A 25,653-nucleotide genomic window follows, 5' to 3' on the forward strand; every position below is an offset into this window, starting at 1 on the left:
ACTGTCCACATTAATTTTGTGAAATCTGTGACTTCGGGAATTACTAGGTATTAAATAGCCAAGCTCCAGCTCCAGTTCCTCCAGTTTGTCTGCCAGCTTTTCCTACACCTGCCACTATGTCTTGTGCCAAACTGTTCCAGCTTGCAGGTGGGCAGGTGGGCAGGAGAGGCATCTCACCTCCTTTTCATCAATTTTATGCCTCCTTCATGTACTTCACTCTTTTGTAACTACATGACTTGAAACGACCTGTTTTGGCATTCAATAGAGCTCTGTAATCCTGTGGGATCCTATAAAATTTCTTTTCTTTCCTCCATTCCTCCTGATTGCATGATACAACCACTTTCTGCAATCTTCCAAAGTCAGGGAGCAAGGTTGTAAAGGACAAGGGTAATTTCTTTATAGATCATTCCCATAATATGCAGAGCACCCACAGGCTTAGACTGGGTGTCTCATCATGCAGGGTATGGTTGGGTAATCTTGTCTGCCACAGTGCAGAACATATTAGCAGCTGTTCTGCCTAAGCAAGAAAATTAGCAAGAAAATAATTATACTTTTAGAGTTGCTTCTTGTGCTGTAAAAATATGATTCTCACATGTAGTTTGGCTGTATTGTGCTGTGAACTTACATATTCTCACAGAGAAGACCAGCTCCAAAAACTGGGCTGAGAGATCCTTAAGCAAGTCCTGAATGCTGCAGTGAGTGCTGAAATCAGTAGGAGAGATAGGCATTGTAGATCCCACTGCAATTTTTGCAGAACATCATAAGGAAATGTGCATCCAGTCTGCCTAATGGAAGCAACCAATTGGTACCCTGAATTCTATCCAGCTAAGTAATATTTTAAAAGTCAGAACCTCAGAATCCATATGGTATGTATGGCCAATGAAAAGAGGGAAGTGTCTTTGGAAGCTTACAGTGCCTTTGGAAATGGACACCCAGCCTGTAATGAACAAGAACTGTTACACTCAGTTTGGGAAATTTAGAGTGTAAATTTGTAGCCTAAATTACCTAGACTTAACCCCATGCAGGCTCTCAGTGACCATGAGACCAAGGGCAAATTCTGTCCCAAGTAAGTATAATTTACAGCTCCTTTTCCCATCTGCAAAATCAGTTGCAAGCTCTGCTGCAGTGAAGATGTAGTATTCTGTTAATATTTGATGCTCAACATCATAAGGTGACTGCAGATCAACAGCAGGTGTGAGAACTTTCTCTGTTTCATCAATGAAGTCTTACAATTATTCATGAGGATTATACATACAAGATATTTTCTACAATCTATTATTTATTATTACCTCATATCCTAAACCTACATCTAGCCATGTTCTATTATTTATTATTATCTCATATCCTAAACCTACATCTAGCCATGTAGAAAAAATTTAGTGAAGTAACTGTTTAAAATTTCTTCTCAGCATGGAAGTGAAAAAGGTTGTTTTTAAGTAGAACATCAAAAGAGTGATGGGTTCAAATGATTATCAGAATTCATGAACAGAAATCTGGGGTTTTTATACTCTGTCATATCACTGTACAAAATGTCATCAGGTTGTCTCACTCCAAATGCCTCAGTTTCTCTTGGGGAAAAAAGCCTTTATTTCTCATGCTAGTGTGAATACTAATTGACTAACATTTTCAAAGCACTTTGTGCTGCTCAGATGAAAGACTTTTCTAAATGCAAGTATTATTACATGGTAAGTTCATGACTGGAGCAAATTTTTAAAACAAACCATATGAAAAGCAGAATTAAGAGTGGAAATGCTGATCCAGCCATTAATTGCTTCACATCAGAGTGGGCAGAGGGTCTCCTTTTATGTTGTTTATTTCAAACAAACAACTCTGGGAATCTCCTGTGGAAATGAAATGCAAAAACCAAAGCTGTGTCATGGGTATTTTTGGTTTATCTCCACATGAATCTTAGATTCATCATGTGGAGAGAATGTGGAACACATTTTTTTTCCCCCATATACGCTGACTTTCCCACAATGAATAAAATCCATTTTCTTGCACAGTTTGTCTTCTTGCTCACCCTCGGGTAGCAAAATAACCCAGAAAGCAGGAACACCCTGTCCCTGAACCCTGCTGAAAACTAAATAAATAAATAAATAAATAAATAAATAAATAAAAGGAAAAGAGGGATGACTCGGAGGGTTCCCAGGCAAACCTGCCCTATTTAAGATCACATCCACAGTGACCACCGACACATGAACCCCGGAGCTCCTAATTCCTGAGCTATTGCTCAGCAATGAGTAATCAACCCTTGCTCAGTGACTCACACAGGCTCTGAAATACAGCCAAGTGTCAGTGAGCATGCAGGTTTTAGGGAATGTGAGTGGGAAGGGGAAGGTCTCTTGTATCTGCCTGTGCTGGGACGGGGGAGAAGCCTGGCAGGCTGCAGGGATATGTCTGCACTTTAGTTATGGCTGTTGGTACACAGACTGTCATACCAGAGGCTCCAGCACATTTAGTACTCCAAAGCAATTTTGCTTCTGTTTTTCATCTTCTCTTCCTCCCTCCTTCCAACACGCACACAGACCTACTTTTTCAGATTTAATCCTTCAGTTATCAAGATGTCGCTGCTGCAGATACAGCACCTAACTGGGAGTTATCTGTCAGCAGAGACCCTTCTCTCACTGCAGGAAAATAGCTTTTGTCAGGGAATACCAATGTGAATACACAGTAACAGAGGGAGCCAGCTTCAGTGAGAGAAAAATAATTGTTTATAAACTGTTTATAAACAGTTTATAAACTGTACTGAACAAGGCATACAAGCTGGACTCATTACAGGTGGATTCTAAGGGTTAATCCTGGTTTGTTTTGCATGTTTAAATATTAGACAACAGCTTGAAGATGCATCTCCATTCTTTAGGATGAGACAAGTCAGGCACTTCCCAGCTGGTGATTCACAGCCCCCTAGGTGCTGATCTTAGGATGGGAGAAAGTGGCCTCTGGTGATATCTTTCTCTGTTTGCTCAAGATTAGACTCTGCTCACCTATCTTAGACTATCCCTCCTGTTTTCAGCAGTTAAGCAACATCTAATGTTTTAGGAGCATTTTGTATAATTTTGGGCTTCAAAGGTTCTTCAATCTTTTTACTGTGCTATACAATTTTTTATTACACTGCATTGGCAATTTGACACTTGTGCAATTGATAGTTTGTCTTGTGATAAAAAGATGGTATCTCTTTCCTCTTTATTATTCTGGTGGTTCAGTTTTGAGAATCTGTCCCACTAACCCTCAGCTGCTCCCTGCACTGAACTGTTACATGCTCTGCTGTAGTGGAAAAAGAGAGGGTCCTTAGGAGCTGCCCATGTTGACATTCACAGCTCCATTTCAGTGAAATATGCACTGCTGCATAGCCTGTCCACCCCCACACTGCTGCTAGGTGCATGATGTATCCTGTGGAAATGTTTGGGTTTTATAGCTCTTCAGATTTTAGAGATTATCTATAATTTGTGTGTGCACTTTGAACTTGGAATGTCTCTGCCTTTCTCCCCTGAGATTCTTTCCATTGCTGTCTGTAGTGTTGTTGGGAAACACAGTTTTATGTTGATTTTGATACGAGTTTTGGACAGGAAGTTATTTTGCTATCAAATTGCCTTTTGTGATTCCTGGGAAGTGTCTCCTCACTAATAAATGGCTTGCTCAATCTTTGCTGCTTGCAGATTTCTCTGTATCAGTGATGGATTGTCTCCACTCAGCTCTAGAGAATGAGCTTATTCATCAGCATTGCACATGCCAATAGGTTTTAGTAGAGTTAGTCTGAGCTCCCTAGGGATGGGCCTGTGGCTTGCTATATCCTTCCCTCTTAATTTAGAAGTAACACAAATCAGTTCACCATTAAAGATTCATTACAACATAAATTATGTTCACCATTACAATGATCTGTGTTTTCCCCTTGTATTAAATGGCAATTCAGAAAGCATTAACTTTCACATGTGGCATTTTCCATGGGTTAAAAAGCTTTTAGAAGCCTCCTAGACTTCTGCATGGATCCAATAGCCTGTATGGATGTGCTGGCAGCATTTGTATATTACAGCTACAAGTAGAGACTCTTCTTACTTTGCCTACTAATTCATTCATCCCCTTTACAATGTCACAATTCCCCACTGTGACCTAAAGAATGTCTATTTGCAAAAAAAAAACCAACCCAAACTCATTGCTGCCTGGTTCAATGTTATAATTGAAAAAAAAAAAAAAAAAAAGGCAAAAAAACCCAACAAAACCAAAAGCAACAACACCCCTCTCTCTGACACGCAGGGCTGGCAACTTGTGCTGCAGAAGTTTACAACATCAGCAGAGACAGCTGCTGTCAACCTCCTTTGCCAGAAATTGATTTCTCAGAGCAGAGTCAGCAGAAGCACATCTGCCCAGCTCCCAGCAGCCTCAGTGCAAAGCTGGGCTGCAGCTGGAGCTTGGCAGGCCACTATTTTTCATGATGGGCAGCAGCTTTGATTAAAAATGAACACACTGATTAAAATTCCTTTCTACAGCTGTCGCATGCATGCAGGTTCCATGAAATAAAGTGTATTACCTGAATTGTCAAATCTTCTCAGCAGAGTATCTGAGAGATTTTTCTCAGTGAACCATCCGATATAATTTACTTTTAGCAGCGCAAGTTTTCCTGTACTTTTATTAAAGTGTTCATTTCCTACTTTCTGGTTTTCCTGTCTCTGCAATAAATAGGTACTTCTGACTACAAGCACTCTGGAGAAGTGCTGTTTGTTTGGAATGAAGAGATAAGGTCAGTGATACAAGGCCACTATCTGCTAGTGTGCAAATAAGAGAAATGTCAAAAAAAGCTATGCTGATTTATATCAGTCAAAAATATAGGCACATTGACTTAAAAAATGTTAGCCCTCATTCATTTTAAGATGCATAAGAGACTCAAAGTCTCCAAAAATCAGACCCAAAGGCTTTTAGGAAGATTATTTTGGAAGTTTAAGAATTAACTGAAGGCTTGATGAACAGGTAGAAATTTTGTAAACCTTCATATTGCCAAGGAAGAGCACTTGAATGAGAAAACCAGAAAACATTTCTGCTTGACTTATGTAAATAACATGTTTTTATGCCACATGATTTGAAGCCTGTCACTTCTTCAAAAAGATTATTTTATGATTGCACGGGACTCTGCAAAACTGACCTTACATATATTTTTTTTAAATGGCAGCAAGACTGAGAGCTCTGCTCCAGGTAGGAGAGCGTGCTGGCAGCTGAGTACATCTGTACCTGTTCTGTAACTGACCTTTCAAGCCACTTCTCACTTTCAGCTGTTTACTTTGCTTATCAGCCCTGTATTTCACCCATAGAGCTCTGAAGAGCTCTGTCATGCATAACTGGACAGCAAGGTCAGCGAGAGGCTGCTGCCTTCTGTGAACTGGTTATCACTTGGAAATTTTGTGCCAGTGTTCTCCCTCTCCCAAAGAGTTTAGAGGAGGCACACTTTTGGATACAGCACTAATGAGATGATTTCACCAGCAGGCCATGGTTGCAGTTTCACTTGATGGCTCCTGATTGTTAATGGCAGGGCTAATACAATTATACAGAGGCCAGCCAAGTTAAAACAGATTTCTAAGGGGGTCTTGTACCACATCAGCCCCAGTTTCTCTGAGAGTCCGAGAAATCTTCAACAGATGAATTCTTCCAGTCCTTACTCTTACTACAGTTCTTACTGGAGACTTGCCTGCTAAGGAATATACCTTTTGGGATAGGGATGAGTATAAGGAGCATTATATAAGTATGGCACTTGGAGAGTGCTCCACCTAACATTGGTAAGCCTTGTCTTCTAGGAATGATATTGAAAAAATGAAGGTTGTAGAAGATGAGTGAAGAAATGCTTTGCATGTAGGCACGCAGATTTCTTCTCAATATTTTTTTTTAATGATATCCAGGTTTACCTGGCTCTGAAGCCATTTTCAGAATGTTCACTTATGCACAAACTGGTATTATTTTCTCATTTTGCAATGTTCAAATATAGCTATTTTTAAACCTTGCCTTTTCACACATACAATTAAAACATTTTAAAATCCCATTGTGAAAGATGCCAATTAATATACTTAAGAAGTAAAACTATCCTCTCTGATTAAAATCTCCTCACACAGCTTTGTCCTTTCATCATATAGACTCATACTGCCCTAGAACACTTATGAATGTTAGAACATGACCTGCAATAAATAGAATTATAAAATGATAGAACAGTTTTAAAGTCATCTAGTAGCAACAGCCCTGCAGTGATCAGGGACATCTTCAACTAGGTCAGGCTGCTCAGAGCCACATCCAAACAGACTTTGAATGTTTACAGATGGGGCCTCCACCACCTTTCTCAGCAATCTGTTCATGTGTTTCACCACCCTCATCATAAAAAAATATTTCCTTTATATTAGTCTGAAACTAATAAAAGAGTTTAAAAAGTTAAAGCTCCTCTGACAAAACTGTGGTATGAAGATAAGTATTTTGTTGCTTTACAACCAGAGAGGACTGTTAAAACTTTACTGGCCATGAATTGTTAAACATGTTGCATATCAGCTGTACATGTGCATGTTTCCATACCATGGCAAATGTGAGATATTCAGGAACACCTTAACTGTCTGTGTGCTTGCCTCAGTCAGACTGAAGGGAACACAGATCACTGTAGTGCACTTTCAGTTATAGTTAACCCACCCTGAACTGCGTTCACAGCAGCAGTAAGTGAGGATGTGCATGGGTGAACTAGTTGACACAGTAATTTTATCCCTCAGTAACTTGCATAATGGCTCCTGTTCATGTGTCTGAATCTTTGATCACCCTCTTGACTCCTTTTCTATCACAAGAGATTATTGGGACACCTTTTTTTTCTTTCTTTTTTTTTTTTTTTGTAAGCTGCAAAGCTTCACTCAGCATCATTTTTGTGAATCCATATTGTCAATTTAATCTCTCAACTGCTCAAAGTTTTCTAGCAAAAGAAATGGTCCAGGTCAGACTTGTGCCACATTACCAGCCGGATGTCAGTCCAATATGCTCCTCCAAATAACAAACAGACTTAAAAAAAGAAAATCACCTCCTCTTTTTTGACTTCAGAATCTTCTGTTTAGATATGTACGATGTTACTCAAAAATAGTGTTATCATGCTAGATGAAAAAATGTACTCTTGCCCTGTATATGGAACCATTTTTAAATTTAAAATATGGCTAAAATTTATAGCTGGACTTTAGCACTATTACTAAGTCCTATTGAAGACAACTGTAAAATCTATGCCACCTTCTATGGCAGGAAGCTTGAAGACTATGCATATTAAAAAATTATTTTTAAAATAAATCAACATTAAATGCTTATACATCACTGTAAATTGATTGAGGCATTTAACAGTGCATTATCTTTGCTGTTCTGTCCTCTTAAAAACTTTGGGCACTGAGGATCCTGCATGTGCTCTATAGGGTTACTGCACTGCTTAGGATGTAAGTAGTAAGATGGGAGTAAAACAACATAGCAACCAAAAGACAGCATTTGTATTGGAGACGAAGGGAGAATTTATTGACTGAAGTATGTTTATTTCCATCCTCATTATTCATTTGAAGAGGTGTAAGTCCAAACCATCATCATTATCACTTAAAATTAGCCAAAGCCAAGAAAGAGGCCCAGGAGTCTGATTAAGGCATCACTGAAGAGGTTTTTTTTTTTTTGTCTGGATGACAGTAAAGTCTCTCACTGCTGAAGAATAACACCATGAGAGCAAGGAAATAAACAGTGACAAAGGCAGCCTAGTGATAGAAGACAGAGTAAGCAAGGGACTGACAGCCAGGATGTATGGATCCTGTTCCCAGCTCCATCACTGTCTGACTATGTGACCACGAACAAGAATCCTCTGCGTATCCCTCCATCTGTAATGTGTATGAGAAAATATGGAGTTAGCACAGTGGCATTAACCCTACCTATACGTTAAAAAACTTTGAACTTCACTGCATTGGACAGGTTGCAGTAGTAAGGATTTTTGAGACCAGAGAGGCTCGTTATCCCATTGCAGGGGTCTGCTGTTTTATGGCAGCATCTTTGGCATTCTGTCTGTAACACTGGGTCTTGAGTTCACTAGAGGTGAACAGAAGGGTTCTGTAGCTGCTGCATCTAAAACAGACTTTTTTTGAATCCTTGTGGATTAAACACCAAGTAGTTCACTTCTTGCACATGGGGAAGGTTGGCACAATGATCCCTGTGGTGTCTCCAAATCCCAGCAGGAGCAGGGCAGTGATTGTCCCCCTGTACCTGGCACTGGTGAGGCCTCAAATTCTGTGTTCAGTTTTGGGCCACTCACTACCAAAAAGACATTGTGGGGCTGAGGCATGGCTGGAGAACAGCAACTGAGCTGGGGAAGGGTCTGGAGCACAAGTCTGATGAGGAGTGGCTGAGGGAGCTGGGGGTGTTTAGCCTGGAGAAACAGAGGCTCAGAGGAGACCTCATTGCTCTCCACAGCTGCCTGTAAGGAGGCTGCAGTGAGGGGGGCTCAGTCTCATCTACCAAGCAAGAAGAGACATGACCAGAGGAAATGGCCTCAAATTGCACCAGAGGAGGCTCAGATTAGAAACTAGGAAAAATTTCTCCACTGAAAGGTGATCAAGCACTGGAATATGCTGCCCAGGGAAGTGGTTCACTCACTATCCCTGAAGGTATTTGGAAGTCATATAGATGTAGTGTGTAGAGACATGGTTCAGTGCTGGATTTGGCAGTGTTAGGTTAAAGCTGGAACCTGATAATTTTAGGTCTTTTCAAGTCTACATGACTGTGAGTCTATCTGTGAATCAGTTGGCTCCAGACTCTTCTACAGCACTTACAGTTTTTCTAGCCACTATTTGTTGTACAGAGGGCTCCCAACCAAAACTCATTACTCCAGTTGTGTTAGGCTTCTCATGTCACAATGAATTTCAATTAACAGTCTGAATAGTATATAGTCTGTGCAAAATCTAATAAATCAGGGGACACATGGCTGCACAATACCAGGAATTCTCAAGGTATCTGATTTGAAAATCACTACAATGAAAGTTTATAACTGCAGCTCAATTCATTTCGTGAGAGGAAAGATAATACCATAGAAGAATAGACACTATACAATTCTGCTTTATATGTCAGAGATTCATTCTCTGGTAAGCTTGAAGAGTATTTCATTGGCATTCTCTTAGATGCCAAGCTATTAAATGCAAGGCCACAGCACAAAGAGGTTTCTTAAATTATTGGAGGAATAAATTGGGTCTTGTAACATGCTTTGTAATTTCAATTGCATTCTGCAGCGACTCTCAAATCCCCAAGTGTATATGGAATCCCACTCCACAAACCATTGTTTCCTTCCTGCTGCTGCAAAATAGCTTTAAAAAATCCAAAGACCTCAATGATTAATATAAGTGTGCATTTCATTGCTTTTATAGCTTTTTTTGTAATGTTCTTTCTAGTTTTGTAATCAAGAATGTGACCATCTCTTTTATTCAATTTGCATTCAAGAGAGGTTTGCACATTAGATGAAGTACATTCATGTGCATCTGACAGCAAGCACTCTGCAGCTTGGAGATAATGAATCTAAATCAGATTCAGGCTTTATTTTGCAGTGCCAGGTAAATTTCAGAGGCCCAGCATTAGCAATTTATTTCTCACTAAGATGAAAAAGTCAGTTTGATGGCTACTGTCAGATAAAAGATGAGATGGCCCCTGCAAGGGATTATTCAGTGGCTGCACAAAAGTAAGGAGACAATTTGTGGCTGCAGAGAAAAAAATTAATTTTACACATATACATTTATAATAGATCCCTGCTCTGAAAAGCACATAAGCTAGAATTTCAGAATTTTAGAATTAAAGTGTGTGAAAGAGTCCATACAGTAACAATAAAGTCAAAAGCATACATATGTGTATTTAGCTTCTTGTGGCAGTGTGTGCATGAGCCAAAAATGTGTATAATCCTGTGCACCTGTTAAAAATAGCCCTGTACAATAACCTCAGCAGTCATATGCAACCATTTCTGCAGCCCCTTTAGGAATGAGAAACTACAGGTGCAGCACTTCCCTTATTCCCCCAGTTCTCACTTTTTGCCTGTCCATAGTAGAAGGGCTGTGTAGGAGTTCCCACCTTTGCCATTTGACTGTTGTGTAGCCCGAGGCAAACGATTTCTCCCCTGCCTACATTCCCGGGCTGCATCAGAAGCAGTGTGCCCAGCAGGTCAGGGGATTCTCCCCCTTTATTTCACTCTCATGACACCCCACCCAGAGTGCTGCATCCAGTTCTGGACCCCCAACATAAGAAGGATTTGGATCTGTTGGAGCAGGTCCAGAGGAGTCCATGAGGATATCAGAGGACTGACATGGGGGCTGGTGTACCAGCTGGCTGGTGGAAGTGTTATGACTAAGAAGCTTGACTAGGGCAATATTCAAGCAGCAATCAATTTATTATTTAATATGGTAAAGTATGAGCAATACAGTGCTGGGAACAGTGGGGGAAGTTTTCCCTCCAACTGCACATCGATAATTGATGGTTACAGGTATTTATAGGGGTACTCATCAGTTTTTTTCAGCAGTTTCTATTTCCAATCTTTTACTCATCAGCAATTTTTATTTCAAATTATTACATCACAATTCTATACACTATTGTGATTTTAATTTCTCAGGATGTATCTCAAAGGAGTATCCCCAGACGGTGACAGTCCAGTTTCCAAAAGAAGAAAGACGACTCCCATCTGGTGGGGTCCAGCTCCCCAGATGTGTGTCCACCTCTTGATTGCAGAGACTCTAAATCTCATAACAGTGATGTCCAGCTTCCCTTTGGTTGAAACCATAAATCCTTGAGGTGATGTTCATCTTCCTTTCTCAAGCTGTTTTTCTCTGCTTCAATAAGGCATGAGATAAACATATTTCCTTTATATATATTCCAAAGCTATAGTTTCAAGGATACAAGTAATAGTCTAAAATTATACTTCAAAAGGTTATTATTGCAGAACTTTTTATGGATTAAATGCAAGCAAAAAGCAACATCTTTAACACCTTAATTCCAATGCTCCTAAATCAACTAGGGTTAATTGCAAACAAAAGATGGGTTCAAAGGCCTTTTTCCATGCTTTATTTTCCTCAGTTATTATTAGAATTCACAGCTCTCCCATTGTCGGGTACACACACATTTCGCATTCACAAATACACACGTCGCCTGTTTGTACCTGACACGAAACACAGCTTTGCATCTCACAGAAGGAAGAAAGCTTTGGCAAGTAGGCATGATATTGACTTGGCTTTTATGCAATTTGTTCCTGAGGAGGTCAAATTCTTTGGATTTTTCCAGTTAATAGCTACACAAAGTAAGAATAGTGGTATATTTCTTCTTGTGCGTCTTCTATGCACTAACAAACTCCTTGATAATATTCTAGCCTAAGTGATGCACATACTCCTCTTCTCCCCTGTCTGGGTCTCCTCAGGAGTGTGTCTCCATTTTTGACCAATTTTTTAGGGAAAGACCCAAAGACCAGACAGACAACCCTGCTTCCAGGACTCTTTTTCCCCCCATAGTAGTTAGGAAGTTGCCACAGTCCTCAAGTATGAGGTTTGAATATAACCATTGCCTACAGCAGGGATGTAAATATCCTGAACACACCCAGAACAATGCATGAAGCCATGTGCTCTTTTGGGAGAAATCATAGGGTTATGGAATTGAATTGCAACAGTCTACTCTATTGAGTGCCTAGAGGCAGAGCAAGGAAAAACAACCATATCCATCTAGTCGTTTTTTGGTGTGCATGGACTGTATCATTTATCCACAAATATATTAAAGCATATTAAAAAATACACATGCAGACAGCAATACTATGGAAGGATAAGAGTGTCCCTCTAGCAAAGCAGATGTGAACTTCATGAGAGGGATGCAGGTACAGAAGCAGGGTTGATCTTAAGATGAATTTGAACACAAAACTTCCACTGTTTTGGGGGGTAATCAGAGCACTGTTTTTTCCACAGAAGTGGTTGTGGTGATGGTAGCGGTGGTGGTGATGATATTTTCACTATTTTCAAGGATAAAAGAGTTAATTTATAAAAAAAAAAAAACAACCGAGGGATGCAGGGAGCTGCCTTCTTCAGCAAATGTATAATTACAACATGAATAAATACAGGTTGTATACATTATATAACCACATGCATAGTAAACACATTTATGTACAATATACGGTGTACATAATTTTCACGTAGGGAATTTACGGATTATATGCAGCTTGAAATGCCTAAGCAACCACGGCTGTTCACACTCCTGGACTGACAAGTTCTTTGAAGATGCTCCTTCAGCACCAACAACTCATGGCGAGCGGCTTTGCTCCGCTGCCATGCTCCGAGTCCCGCCAAGGTCCCGTGTCCTTGTCCAGGGTCCCCAGGCTGCAGCCCCCCCCGATCCCTTTATGGCGGCTCTCGGGGGCAGTGCGGGCCCAGAGGGGCGAGCACGGTATCGCCGCGGCCGGGCAGCTCCGCTCCCACCGCCACCCCCGGGCCGGACGTGCCGCGGTCTCCGGTGGGGGCGGGCCCGGCCCGGCTCCCCCTCCCCGCCGCCGGCGGCTGAGCCTTAACAGGTAACGGAGGAGGGGCGGCCGCCGCGGGGTTGCGGCGGGATCTCCTTCCCGGGTTTCCATTCGCTTCGGCGGGTGCGCCGCGCCGGGCTCACCTGGGCAGGGCACGCCTGGGCCGGGCCGGCCGCCCAGCCCAGCCCGCCGGGCTCCCCGCGGCAGGAGCGGCGGCGATGGTGCCGGTGTGCGGCGGGGTCTGCGCCCGCCGCCTGCTGCCCATAGTGGGGGCCGGCCGGGCGCCGCTGCTGCTCGCCCTCAGCCGGGCCCGCTGCAGCCAGGCAGGGTGCCCCGGCCCGGCCGGCCCTGGCCGCGGCCCGAACATCAAGAGGCGAGGCTACGATGTCACCAGGAACCCCCACCTCAACAAGGTGCGTGCCTGGGCGGGGGCGAGGCGCGGCCGGGCCGCGGGGAGGGCGGCGGGCGTGGGGAAGGCCCGGAGCGCAGGTGTCCCGGCTGCTGGGGCTGGCAGCGTCACCCGTGACCGTCCCCAGGGAGCGGGGACGGTCCCAAAGGGTGAAATGCTGCGGAGGGGGAGCCAAGGGTTGACCTGAACGGAGCCCGGGATGTGTGATGGGTGCCCGGCTGCTGGCTCGGTACTGCGGCCTCCTGGGGAGCCGGGCACCTGCGTCCTCTCTGGCCGCTGTCCTGCTGCCGCGGCGGCACCCACAGAGCCAGAAGTGCCCTTGCCTGGGAACTGAAGCTGTTTGCCTGAAAGCACAAAAAATTGGGATGGAGAAAATACAAATACAACTTCTCTTTAAAGTCCAGTACCAAAATCTGGGTTTTTATATGTATGTATATATGTGTGTGTATATATATGTGTGTGTATGTTGTTTTACGCATGTAGCTGTGAAACGGATCGTTTACACCTTCATGTTGAAACAAGCATGTGTGGCTGTTCTTGTTTTCACTCTTCCTTTCATAGCGTATCCATGGCTCTGTGTGCTCCACTACCAAAGCAACATCTCGCCAGGCTGAAGATGTGTTTATCATCAAAACTGTGGAAACTTTAACAGTACAGTTGTAATAAGAAGAATTTTTTTTAAATGCTTTTGGAGAAAGTTTTTAGCGAAATCTACAAAGCATGTGAAGTGAGACCCAATAACTTAACTTTATGTGATTTGAAGGGAAAAAATAATCTGGGTGCCAATATTGGGATCAAATATGTCAGACTCAGCTGGGTTCTACTTTCTTGTGCTAATATTAATAGAAATAACTACAAGTGTGTTATTTACCTAAAATGAGCAGGTATTGAACAGGGTATTGAAATTGATTGATTGTTTGATTGATTGGGCTGTTACTATTTGTCGTACGCTTGGTACACAGTTATCCAGTCCATGAGCTTCCTATGTTGTCTTCCAGACTGGAGACCCTTTGGATGACCACTTTTGCTTTGTGTAGGATACTGTACATTGAGTTGCATCTTCTGGGACCATTTCAGCATCCACAGAGATGAATCCCTAAGGACCAAGGCATGTGATGACACTGGATATTACTCAATATGCAACAACTTCATAGGCAGTCTGGTTTGAATCATTAGTGCCTGTGTGTAAGGCTGAAGAGAAAGGGACTGCCAACTAGGTCATAAATAACAGTAATTTGTCAGCATTAAGAGGTTTTGATGGGTGCTTCTTGGTAGTTACAAAGAGTGATATAGCTAATGTTTCTTGTTTTCTTGCATGTATGGATTTGAACTGAAAATGCTTCGACCTTTCCTCTATGTAATGCCATAATAACACACAGTTGAATCTGGTTGATGCAAGAGTAGATTTTTTTATGTCCTATTCTGTAATTTTCAGAACTGAGGCTTTTCTTGAGTGTTTTCTCTCTTCCCAGTGAAATAAACTATTTTTTTTGACATTCAAATGGAATTTTTGGCCATGTGAAGAGAAGGGTAGACAACTGTTCCTGTTAGAGGAAAAATGTACTGTGGTGTGCCGTGTTTAATTGGCCATGAGAAGTCTCCCAGCTGGTCTCCAGCCTGTGTGTTTGCTGTTTGTTACGTTTCTCAGTCGCTGTGATAAATCATCTGCAGAGCATCCAAGTCAAGACAGAGATGGCTTACATCTGTGGTAAGAGATAAGGACTGCCTGTGTATGCACCTAGGTAACCCATCATTACTAAACGCTCAAGACCTCCTTCCAGGCTTTTCTAAACAGGCTTCCATTTCTCTGTGGCTCTTAGCAGTTCCTTGTAGCCTCTGAAGAGTTACCTGTGTTCAGCTGAAACGGTGTTTTTCAGGCAGTTCATCTCTTGTCAGCATGGTGACTCTTTGGTCTGTTGTGCTGCAGCAGTGTAAATCAAAATTAGGGATCCCTAATTTAGGTTTGTTTTCAGCTGTTGTACTCTCCTCACGTTGCAATTGCTCTGTACCCCTTTGGTAACTAAATGCAGGCATGGAGTTATTGCTGTTTTTCTGCAGTGGATCTCACTTTAATCTAAGTTTTCAACTGATTGCAAGCAGCTCTGCACGGACCAGTCCTTACATGTCTCCAAGAACCTCCGAAAAAAATATTCAGAAGTGAGACTTAATGCAGCAAGTGTTTCGCTTATTTATTCAATTCATGGGTGTTTTATAGCTTTTGGATGAAGTTGAAGCTGTCAGTCTGAAGCTGTCAAGTGTGTGGTATTTATTCAACGAAGAACACTGTCCCTTCAGCAGAACTGCAGACAGATTTACAGTCGGAGGTTATTGATCCAAGTCTTTGCTTGCTTACTAGGTTGAAGGTGCTTTGAAGAAGAAGCAGACTCAAAATCCACTGCTGGCAGGTCCTCTGTAATATCCTAAATATTAGTAAAAGTGATAGCAGGCTGTCCTCTGAGAAGTCTCCCTGGTTTCCAAAGCTGCCTGAGAAGAAGAAGAAAAATAAATCCAAAAACTAGTTATGAATTTAATAAATTTGCAGTTGTTTCTTCCCTTTGATCTTTGTTTACCATGTACTACATTTTTTACTACTGTGGTATTCAAATACTGTTCTTCCTTGTGTTGTGAAGTGTGACAGTCCCATGTTTAATCCAAGGACAGGACTTGGGAAACATCATCAGCATTCTTGTGAGAGGTACTTGCAGCTTCAAAAGGCAATAGCAGTTGCTGTTGTTTGTCTGAGGAGTCTCAGAAATAACAAAAGGATGAAGAAGAACTTGTCACATGTTTTTATGAAGTGCCTCATGAAGAAGTTGTTTTCCAGACCTGGAATGCCATAAAATTGGAAAGCCTAGACATGTTAACTATGTCAGATAACCACAGAGCACTCGTAAGAGTGATCTGTGGCGATCTAATGAAAACTGCAGTTGCTGAGAAATAAGTCTGTTCTGCTGTGGGACCTCAGCCTTGTGAAAAGCTGATTCAGTGCTCAGACCCTGGGAGGAAAGATGAGGCCTCCCTTACCCACTGCCTTGTTTATCAGAGCTGCTGTGTGTTTGGTGTGGTCAAGTCCATGTCGTGTTCTCTCTGACACTGCTGTCAGTTCTTGAGATTTGTGCAGTTCTATTCATCTCACATGTGCCTTTTATGATTCCCAGTTTGTCCAGGGACTCTGTCAAATTCATATGCCTTTTTTGTATTTGAACAAGCAAAGGCTGAGCTGGACAATTCCCAGTTTGACCACACACCTGCAGGGACTCAAAAATCTTGTTGTGTCCAAAATTGATTGTAACTTTGTTCATGACATCTGACTGGAAGGTTGATGACACTTCTGACATTTTTCTGGAAGTTCTAATTTTGAGATAAATCATGCCTGCTTGGAGATCTGCCATCACAAACAGATGCAGCACTGGAGGTCACGGTTTGTTTTCAGAGTGGCAGGATATTGCCCTACTTGAAGGGTTAAGATAATCCATTAAACTTTCCTGCAAGTGCAATGCAGGGATCTGACTTTGTGGTCTCTGAGTACGTCTGAGAGTACATTATACTCTCCTCTGATTTGCATGCATAGTCTCCATTTTTTTTCATGGAATGTCATGATGAATTACAAAAAAAAAAAAAAAACTAACAAAACAAAATTACTAGTCTGGATCTGTAAGAATCAAACCTTAAAGAACTGCTGTAGGCTTCTGCAGCATTTTTGAATGTACTGCTGTATACATGATTAAAATGCAGAAAGGTTGTTTGTCCTTCAGCTTTGCAAGGATTGGAATTGAGCTAACTGAGGGTTCTTTGAATAGTGTCAGTAATTTGCCACTGCAGCTGAGAAACAAATCGTGTGATCTTGCACACAGCTGCACTTGGCAGCTGTGGTGAAACAGAGCTAAAATTAGGTGGATTTGTAAAATTATTTGATTTTAAAAAAATACTACTGGGCACAAGAGCAGTGTGTCTGAAATTAGTTGGCAAGATCAGACCAAGGCAGAATTCTGTTTTCAAAGTAGTGAATCTCTAAATCCACAGGATTGAGTTTTTACAACTGGAGTTTCTCTTGCAGCTGGAGATTTCGGTTGGCTAGCTTTAGGTCTGATAGATACATAACAACTGAGTGATGTGTGGGGCTTTAAGTGTATGCATTCCAGTGTTTGTTAACTTGCCATCTGTTCATGTTTTGCAAAGGAAGACTATGAGGTGGGCAGAGTTTAGAGGTTCCCCTCATATCTTTTCAAGAGCCCAAAACTATTTGAGCAAGGTTTGGGGGGCAAATTTTAGACTGGACAAGTTAATTTAGAGGGAAAAAATCCACTGGGGGTTGCTAAATACTTTAAAAAAACATCTGACGTAGAAAGTCCCCAAACTGAAAATTATGAAAAGATGGGAGAGGGCAGTGGGAGAGTAACCTATTAACCTGTGTTATTTACTCTTCTTAAGGCTTGTGATTGCTGCAGGAGACAGGATGCTCATGTACATGAACTGACCTGATGGTGCTACTGAGTTTCTAGGGGTAACAAACAAGACGCTTGCATAGCCAAACCCTGCAACTTTAGACCCAAGTAAAACTCTAGTTGAGAGATGAGTTTTGTCAAATCAGGTTCTAAATACTCTAGAGTAGAAATGTGAGTGAGCTGCAGCACTGTGCATTGTGATGAGCCTTGATGGTGCCTGGAGCAGAGAGGCTCTTTACATGTTTGTGCTTCATTAGTCAAGCCAAGGTGCACGTATCCCCATGACTTCAATTGGAAACAAACTCCACAAAGGTGAGCTTTGGCCAAATATTTTGGCAAACGTTGTGTGTTTTGGAAATACGATTGCTCAGTTAGATTTGTTTTGGCCATCATCCTGGCATGTGAACTTTCATTTTTATTTGTTTGGTGTTAGTGTCAATCATATTTTTCTGAGGCCAGACTGTCTTTTGGCAAGGACATTTCCCAATGTTTTGATGCCAAAGAACTTGTTGTTATGGTGTGGTCAGCAGACTGCGCCCAAAATAAATCTGTTGGTGCTTCTGGTATTAGAAGCAGCCTGCAAAAGTCCCTTTACTCCCCCAGCTTGGATTCCAGTTTGTCTCCCTTATCATAGCCAAACCAAGGAGCCATCTGCCTCCCTGTCTGCCTGCATAACCTCTTGCCAACACTGTCACTCTCCCCTTTGAGATGCTGCTAGTGCTTTGGGATTGGTGTTCCCATGGAGAAGCTTGGAAGTGGATAGGGTATCTGTTGCTGTGAGGGTCAGAGGGGTGCTGATGCAGACCCTGCCTCTGTGCTGTACTAATCGGGTAATATGTTGGTCCTTGTTTTCCCTTCAGCCCTTATAAATGAGATTGAGAGGTCTTGGAAGCATTGGTTGGGCAGCTTTTATAAGTGCTGAGTTTATGCTTGCACTCAGTATAACATTTTAATAAAAATAAATTGGTTTTGGAACAAAATGCTTCTTTCTGTTTTCTGAAAATGTTGTAAAAATACCTTTAAAACTGCCTTTTAGTTGAGGAAATTCATCAGTTTGGCATATGCTTATGTTGCTTTCTTTTTATCATGCCTTTTCTTTTGGGCACATTTTGGTAAGGCAGAGCCAAGAATGAATGTAGCTCTGGTTTCAAAGGATGGACTAAGCTTTTCTGGCACTTAAATAAAATTTGCACTTAAGTAACACAAACTCTTTGGTGAAGAATATGAATATCGATATTGTTGCAGTTAGAATGGATTTAGTGCTGAATATTGCAGCTTGTTCACATTCCTGTTCCTTCCATCTAGTGAAATACAGGGTAAGCTACTAGTTGATTACTTTGGAAACACTGTAGATGTTGTCAGGAAGACTGAGCATATTATGTGTGGGGTGAATAGTGACCTCAGCACGCTCCAAGCCTTGCCCCTCATAAGTAGCACGACATACGATGTCACTGATGTTAGAGACTGTGCTGATCACTCTTTCTGTAAAAAACTTTTTCCTAATATCCAACCTCTATTTCCCTTGACACAGTTTGAGGCTGTGTCCTCTCTGGTTCTGTCAGTTGCTGCCTGGAGAAAGAGACCAACCCCACCAGGCTACAGCCCCTTTCAGGGAGTTGTAGAGAGTGATAAGGTCACCTTTGAGTCTCCTTTTCTCCAGGCTAAACACCCCCAGCTCCCTCAGCCGTTCCTCACAGGGTTTGTGTTCCCAGCCCCTCTCCAGCCTCGTTGCCTCCTCTGGATGTGCTCGGGTGTCTCAAGGTCCTTCCCAAACTGAGGGCCCAGAGCTGGACACAGCACTCAAGGTGTGCCCTCACCAGTGCCGAGTACAGGGGAAGGATGAAGGGATGACCTCCCTGCTCCTGCTGGCCACACTGTTCCTGACACAGGCCAGGATGCCCTTAGCATTCTTGGCCCCCAGGGCACTGCTGGCTCATGTTCAGCTGGCTGTCACCAGTGCCCCCAGGTCCCTTTCTGCCTGGGCACTGTCCAGCCACACCATCCCCAGCCTGTAATGCTGCAGGGGGTTATTATGGCCAAAATGCAGGACTTGGCACTTGGATTTATTAAACTTCTTCCCGTTGGACTCTGCCCATCCATTCAGCCATTCCAGGTCTGTCTGCAGAACCCTCCTACCTTCCAGCAGATCAACACACACTCCCATGTAGTCTGCAAATTTACTAATGAAAGACTTGATCCCCTCATCCATGTAATCAGTAAAGACATTGAACAGAGCAGGTCCCACCACAGACCCCTGAGGGACACCACTGGTACCTGGCCCCAGCTGGAGGCAGCAGTGTTCACCACCACCCTCTGGGCCCGGCCATGCAGCCAGTTCCTAATCCAGCACAGAGTGCTCCTGTGCAACCCATGGGCTGCCAGCTTTTCCAGGAGTGTGCAGTGACAGGCAGTGCCAAAGGCCATGCTGAAGTCCAGGTACACAACATCCACAGCCTTTCCTGCATCCACCAGCCAGGTCACCTAAAAGGAGACCAGGCTGGTCAAACATGACCTACCCCTCCTAAACCCCTGCTGGCTGGGTCTGATACCCTGGCCACCCTGTAAGTGCTGTGTGAGGACACTCAATATAAACTGCTCCATTACCTTACCAGGTACTGAGGTCAGGTTAACTGGCTTATAGTTACCAGGATCCTCCTTCCTACCCTTTTTGTGAATGGCGGTCACACTGGCCAGCTTCCAGTTATCTGGAACCTCACCAGTGAGCCAAGTCTGTTGGCAAATGATGGAGAGTGGCTTTACAAGCTCATCTGCCAGCTCTCATCACCCTGGGATGGATCCCATCTGGGCCCATAGATTTATGAACATCCAAGCAGCAGGGTGACCATTCTGCTCCCTGACACCATCTACCAGCCCAGGAAGACAGCTGTCCTGAGGGTAAGCCATCTTCCCACTAAAGACTGAGGCAAAGAAGGCATTAAGCACTTCTGCCTTCTCCTCATCTGCAGTTGCTAAATTCCCTCCCTCATCCAGCAGAGAACAAAGGTTGGTCTTACCCTTCCTTCTAGCATTAATGTATTTGTAAAAACATTTTTGATTTTCCTTTACAAAAGTTTCCAAATTAAGTTCAAACTGAGCTTTGGCCTCCCTAATTTTTTCCTACATGCCCTAGCAACCCGCTTAAATACTTCCTGAGAGATCTGACCCTCCTTCCAAAGATGACACATCCTCTTTTTATTCCTAAGTTCTTTCAAAACCACCTTGCCCATCTAGGCTGGACATTTGCCTCATCAGCTTGTGTTTTGGCACACAGGGACAGTCTGTTCCTGTGCCCTCAAGATCTCTGTTTTGAAGCATGCCTACCTTTCCTGGACTCCTTTGTTTTTAAGGGCTGCTTCTCAAGGAACTCTCTGAATAAGTCCCCTAAATAGGCCAAAGTCTGCCCTCTGGAAGTCCAGTATAGAAGTCTCATTGATGTTCCTCCTGATATCACCAAATATAGAGAACTCTATAATTTCATGATCACTGTGCCCCAAGTAGCCTCCAACCACCACATCTCCCACCAGCCCATCTCTATTTGCAAACAGCAGGTCTAACCTAGTCCCTCCCCTGGTGGGCTCACTCACCAGCTGCAACAAAAAGTTGTCCTTTGTTGTCTAAAATCTTCCTGAACTGCCTCTTTTTTTACTGTATTAAGTTCTGCTGATTAGGAGAATGTAAATTGAATTCCTCTTTGCTTCTGCACAAGCCACCTCCAGAAGAACACTTGGTGCTCTTACTGACCTTCATTCAGAGATGAGAAAGTTTGTTCTTTAACGAATGACTGTGCTCTCTTGTTACCCCTTGCTGAAGGTGGGATAGTTACAATTTTTTTATAGCATTTATGCCCCTCCAGGGCTTTGGGATAGTTTTCTTTTCTGACTTGGTATAAATTATGCTGGTCTGCCTTCCTGCCCTGCCTCATTTGCCAGGCTGATGTGACATATTTTTCAAATATACCTTTTGGCAGCTCTCCTGTACTTTAGGTGTTTTACTCATTCTTCACTCTCAAAGAAAGCCTCTGCCACCACGTACCCCCATGCAGGCAGGACTCTGGCATTTCTGGCACTGAGCCCCTGGCAGAGGCTGGGCCTCGAGTTTGATAGGAAAGCTGCCAATGCACATGGCTGCTGTAGCTGAAAGTTGGATGCTGCCCTGCATAGGAGGAGCCTTGCCTCTAACCTCTCTCTTAATTAAATGACATGCAGTTCTGTAGATAATCTTATTTTGCTGGGGGTTTTTAGGTTTTTTTATTGGTTTGGGTTTTGCTTTGTCTCTTTCTTTTCCTCTGTTACTTATTTTTTTTTTATCTTTTTCTCACTGAAACACACACCTGCTACCAAACCTTGAGCCTATTGTAGCACTCACCCAAATAAATTCTTTTGGGACAGACTTAGCTTTAGAACTGTTGTAAGCAGGTCAGGCAGGCCTTGGAAGTGCTTGGGGGAGAATAAACACTGCTGAAATTCCCTCTCTTTCAATAGAAGGCTTAGCACAACAGCAAACTTCACTACTTTGAGTTTAGAATGTGTTCTAGTGGAGATGATGAGCATGTCTTTAATTTTTTAACCTCCTCTTTGAGGCCCAGGGGTGACACTATCTGTCTCTCCAGACAATGTGACATTTTGATAAATGACTTCTGTATTGTCAGCCTAATACAATATCATTCTTCTAAAAATGTTTTAAATGGCAAAGCTTTTTATAGTTCTGCAGCTGCCAAACACAAAACTAAGGGTGACTGAGCAGACTATGCTTCGGACAAAGAAAATAAGGCCAATGGAAAAGTTTTCTGCCTATCAACCTTTTCTACTTTGCAGCTCTCTGTTGCATATGTAACCTTTTTCAACATGTGGACCCATAGAACTGAAACAGATTTTCAGTACCTATCTGTTTAAATAAAAAAATATTATCTCCACACCTTAAAGTATTCTATTCTGATGTCTATCTTAAAAAATGGTAAGTCTATTTTACAATAGGTCCCTATGGATTAGGTATGTTCAGTCTCATAAAACGTGTAGTTAAGACTTCTATGTGTTTCTAAATATTGGAAAAAATGTGTTACTTCAAAAACAACAGTGCTATTTTCTCCTGGACAAGATGTCTTGTATGTTTTCTCTTTGGCTGGACCAATCGACTTGTCACTTTGCCTAGTGGTTAAATTCATTATGGAAACTATTAAATTCTGTCTAATCTTCATTTGAATGGTTTGATGCAAAACCTGCAGGTGATTTCAGCTATGATTATTTGCATTATTTGGGATTATTACAAATGAGAGAATGGATCAAACTGCCAAATCCTGTTATTTTTTGAAGTGTCCAGATTATTAAGGGTTTCTGTTATCAAGATGGTCTAAGCAGGGCAGAGGCTGGAGCAAGAGATAATCTGTTTTATTGTGCCTAATGATTTAAAGGTGAGGGGAAAGGGGAGAAGTAAATCCAGGGATTTTCATGTTCATAGCCCTTCTTCTAGCAACTCTAGTATTTTGTATCCCCAGCTAGATTACTTGGTCCAATAAAGAAAGAAAGAAAAATCCAACAAAAAAACCCCAAACACCCTACCACCACCCAAGCCAAAAAAACTTCTCCCTTTTAGCCATTTCTTACCTCGCAGGGAATTTTATGTTTTTATGTTGTCACTTGTGTCTGTAGCTAATTTCTGTGATAAAACAACTCCCTCTGTAAATCACGTTCCTTGATCACAATTATTGGAGGGTCAAGTGCCTTCTTTCCCCCATACTGTACGAAGGCTTCTAGATCTAGCCATCAAATGAGAAAAGTAACAAAAATTGTTTGTTGAAAGGCTAAATCTAACTATTGGGGGGAAAAACATCTAAAAATCGTATCTCCCATTGTTTTGGACTTTATTTTTCTATGAAAAAACCTCTTTAAAATCTAGCAAAAAAAAAAAAAAAACCCAAACCTGCTGCAAGAGGAAGTAATTTGCAGTAGTAGAGTGTGCATAAAGTCTGAATTCCAGCAGAATTCAGACTCTTAGGGAAAAGTGTTGTACGATGGTTGCAAAAGTGTGAAAGGCACTTGTACTAGAACAACTTAGTAGTTCAGGTGCTCCCTGGACAAGAGACACACACTTTATGGGATACGATCCCGAAATACTTGAAGTGAAGAGGATATTGGGAAGAATAATTGAAAACTTTTCCCCTGATGCCTGGCAGATACAGTGACTTGATGTATGAAAGCCATGAAAAGTAATGATAGAGGTGACCATGTGCTCCAGGTAGGCAGCTTTACAGAAAACTTTCCAAGTGGAATTCACTGCTGGTCTTAATACAGAGGCTCATTCTGCAGTTTCTACTACTTTGTACTCATTAGTGAATTGGCCTGCCATCAGTGGCTCATGAGTTTGTAAATTATATTCCAACACAGAAATAGATGTTCAAAGGTAAAGGTAAAATAAAAGAATTTTTTCTGTCTCAAGTTGTAAAGATTTTCAGTGCACATACCACCGTGCCTTGTTGCTCATTGCACACATGCAGCAGATTCCTCTTAGGTTTGGTAACTTGCCCAGGTTGTGATGTGCAGCAGTATTTATTCGAAGGAGATGTGGAACGTGCCTTTCACTCCATGTGCTGATGCCAGCAGCTTTTCCTGGCTTTTGTCTAGGGAGGAAAAATGCTTGCTGCAGCAGAGCCCTGCCTGAGCATTGCTCTTTGGTTTCTAAGGGGCAGCATAGGCTTAAGTCGTTGGGAGGGTTTCTGTTGACTTCAGTCAACTTTACATTCATTGAGCCTTTTTTGAATTTAGGAATTCAAGCAGCTGCACCATTCAAGATACAAGGTCATTTTCATTACAAACTATGAAGGTTAAAGGTAGTACATTGTTAAATTTTGTCATTTTGCTCTGTTAATAAATGGCAATTAAAATGAAAGCATGTGTAAAAAATTGTGCTTACTGATTGTTTAAGCCAAAGTCTCAAAGCAAAAATGGAATTTATTAATAATACCAATTTCTACTGATAGATAATCCCATGAAGGCTCCAGCTACTCCCACAGTTGCGTGTCCTAAAAATCAAAAGTGCATGTTAGTGTTCTTTATATTAGTGTGGTCTGCCTAAACTCATTCATCTTGCATAAGAGCTTTGGAGTGACCCGCTCAGGGATGCCTTTCCAATGCCAGAAGCTGTCCTCTGGCATGCAAGCAAGAAGAGCTGCTGGAGGAAAAACGAGGGCACTAAGTAAGATGCCTTGGAGAGCTTGAAGCTGTCCTGCAGAGTTCTTGTAGCTTAATAAAATTTACAAAAGTGCCTTTGAACTCTGACCTTCCAAATGCCCACTGGTCAAGGGTAATGGGGTGGGGTTATGAAAGCAGAAGGAGTGCATGACTCAAGCTTGCTGAAACTGGGTCACTCTTCCTAGAGGCCAGTAATTGTTTTGTATTTAGCATGTTAACTGTACTTGAAATTATATGATAACAAAGTAATTTCTCATATACATAGAAAGAAAGTGATGGGAAGGTGCTGGAAAGCAGCAGCGAGACTCTGGCTGCTGCTGTAAAATGGGTTTAGTGCTGGCCACTTTTGAAAAGCTTATTACATTTTAAAGATAAGCTTTAATGGAATTGGCAGTGACAGTGAAACTGTAACCAGATCTTGTTGTTTTGTACAAGTGCCTTTCAGGTTTCTCTGCAAGGTCGAATGTCCTATTGACTGGCAGCTGGACTGTTTTTCTTGTAGGAATGTAACTGGTATTTGATGGAGTTGCAAAATGAGTTTCCCACTGTAGCCAAATATAAAAGAGTATGAGAGTCCAGCAGTTTCACTTCCTGCAAAGCTGGAAACCCCTGTAGCATTTATTAGGATTTCCTGCAGGGAAAGAGGGATATTAATCTTGTTTGACTTACAGAGTCATAATATTTGTGCTGCAATTTGTAACACAGAGCAAGAAGTTTTCAATTAGTATTTCCTGAGAAACAGCAAATTCTCAGGAAAAAGTAGATGCTTTTAACTTTTCAGGTTTTGTTGTTTTTTTCTTTTATTGTCAGAGAATGACTATAACATCTTACATGTGGCACAGTGTTGGAGCAGGGAAGAGGAGATGGCTACAGATCTGCTAGGACACAGTGAGCAGCTGGAACCATTCTCAGGTCTTTCTCAATGTCGGATTGGCACCACCATAATATACTCTCTGAACTGCAGCACTGTATCAAGTGTGCTTGTAAGAGGCAGAAAGTTGTTGATAAAAGAGTCACCTGGTCAGTTCATCACTGGCGTTAATTTTACTAGCGTTGGAAAATTTTTCTCAAACTCTGAACTGACTGCAGCGAACCCTGTTAGGGCCCGAACCAAATTGGCTTGAAGTA

The 25,653-nt window shown here is 42.2% G+C and overlaps 1 protein-coding gene across 2 annotated transcripts in view; it reads left to right on the forward strand.

Annotated features, from left to right (window-relative positions):
• Positions 1–12,705: 12,705 nt before the first annotated feature.
• Positions 12,706–25,653, forward strand: part of ME3 (malic enzyme 3) — a 117,001-nt gene continuing 104,053 nt past the window's right edge. Inside the window, exon 1 of one of the 2 annotated variants that reach the window (XM_054270076.1) lies at positions 12,706–12,900. In XM_054270076.1, the coding sequence (XP_054126051.1) occupies positions 12,706–12,900 (195 nt within the window). Of the gene's footprint in view, positions 12,901–17,344; positions 17,654–25,653 lie in introns of those variants that run through there. The other variant, XM_054270077.1, reaches the window with a different exon arrangement.

The sequence above is a fragment of the Melozone crissalis genome, unplaced genomic scaffold, assembly GCF_028551555.1.
Source record: "Melozone crissalis strain CALT ecotype California unplaced genomic scaffold, PUWL_Pcris_2 ptg000008l_1, whole genome shotgun sequence".
Taxonomy (NCBI): Eukaryota; Metazoa; Chordata; class Aves; order Passeriformes; family Passerellidae; genus Melozone; species Melozone crissalis.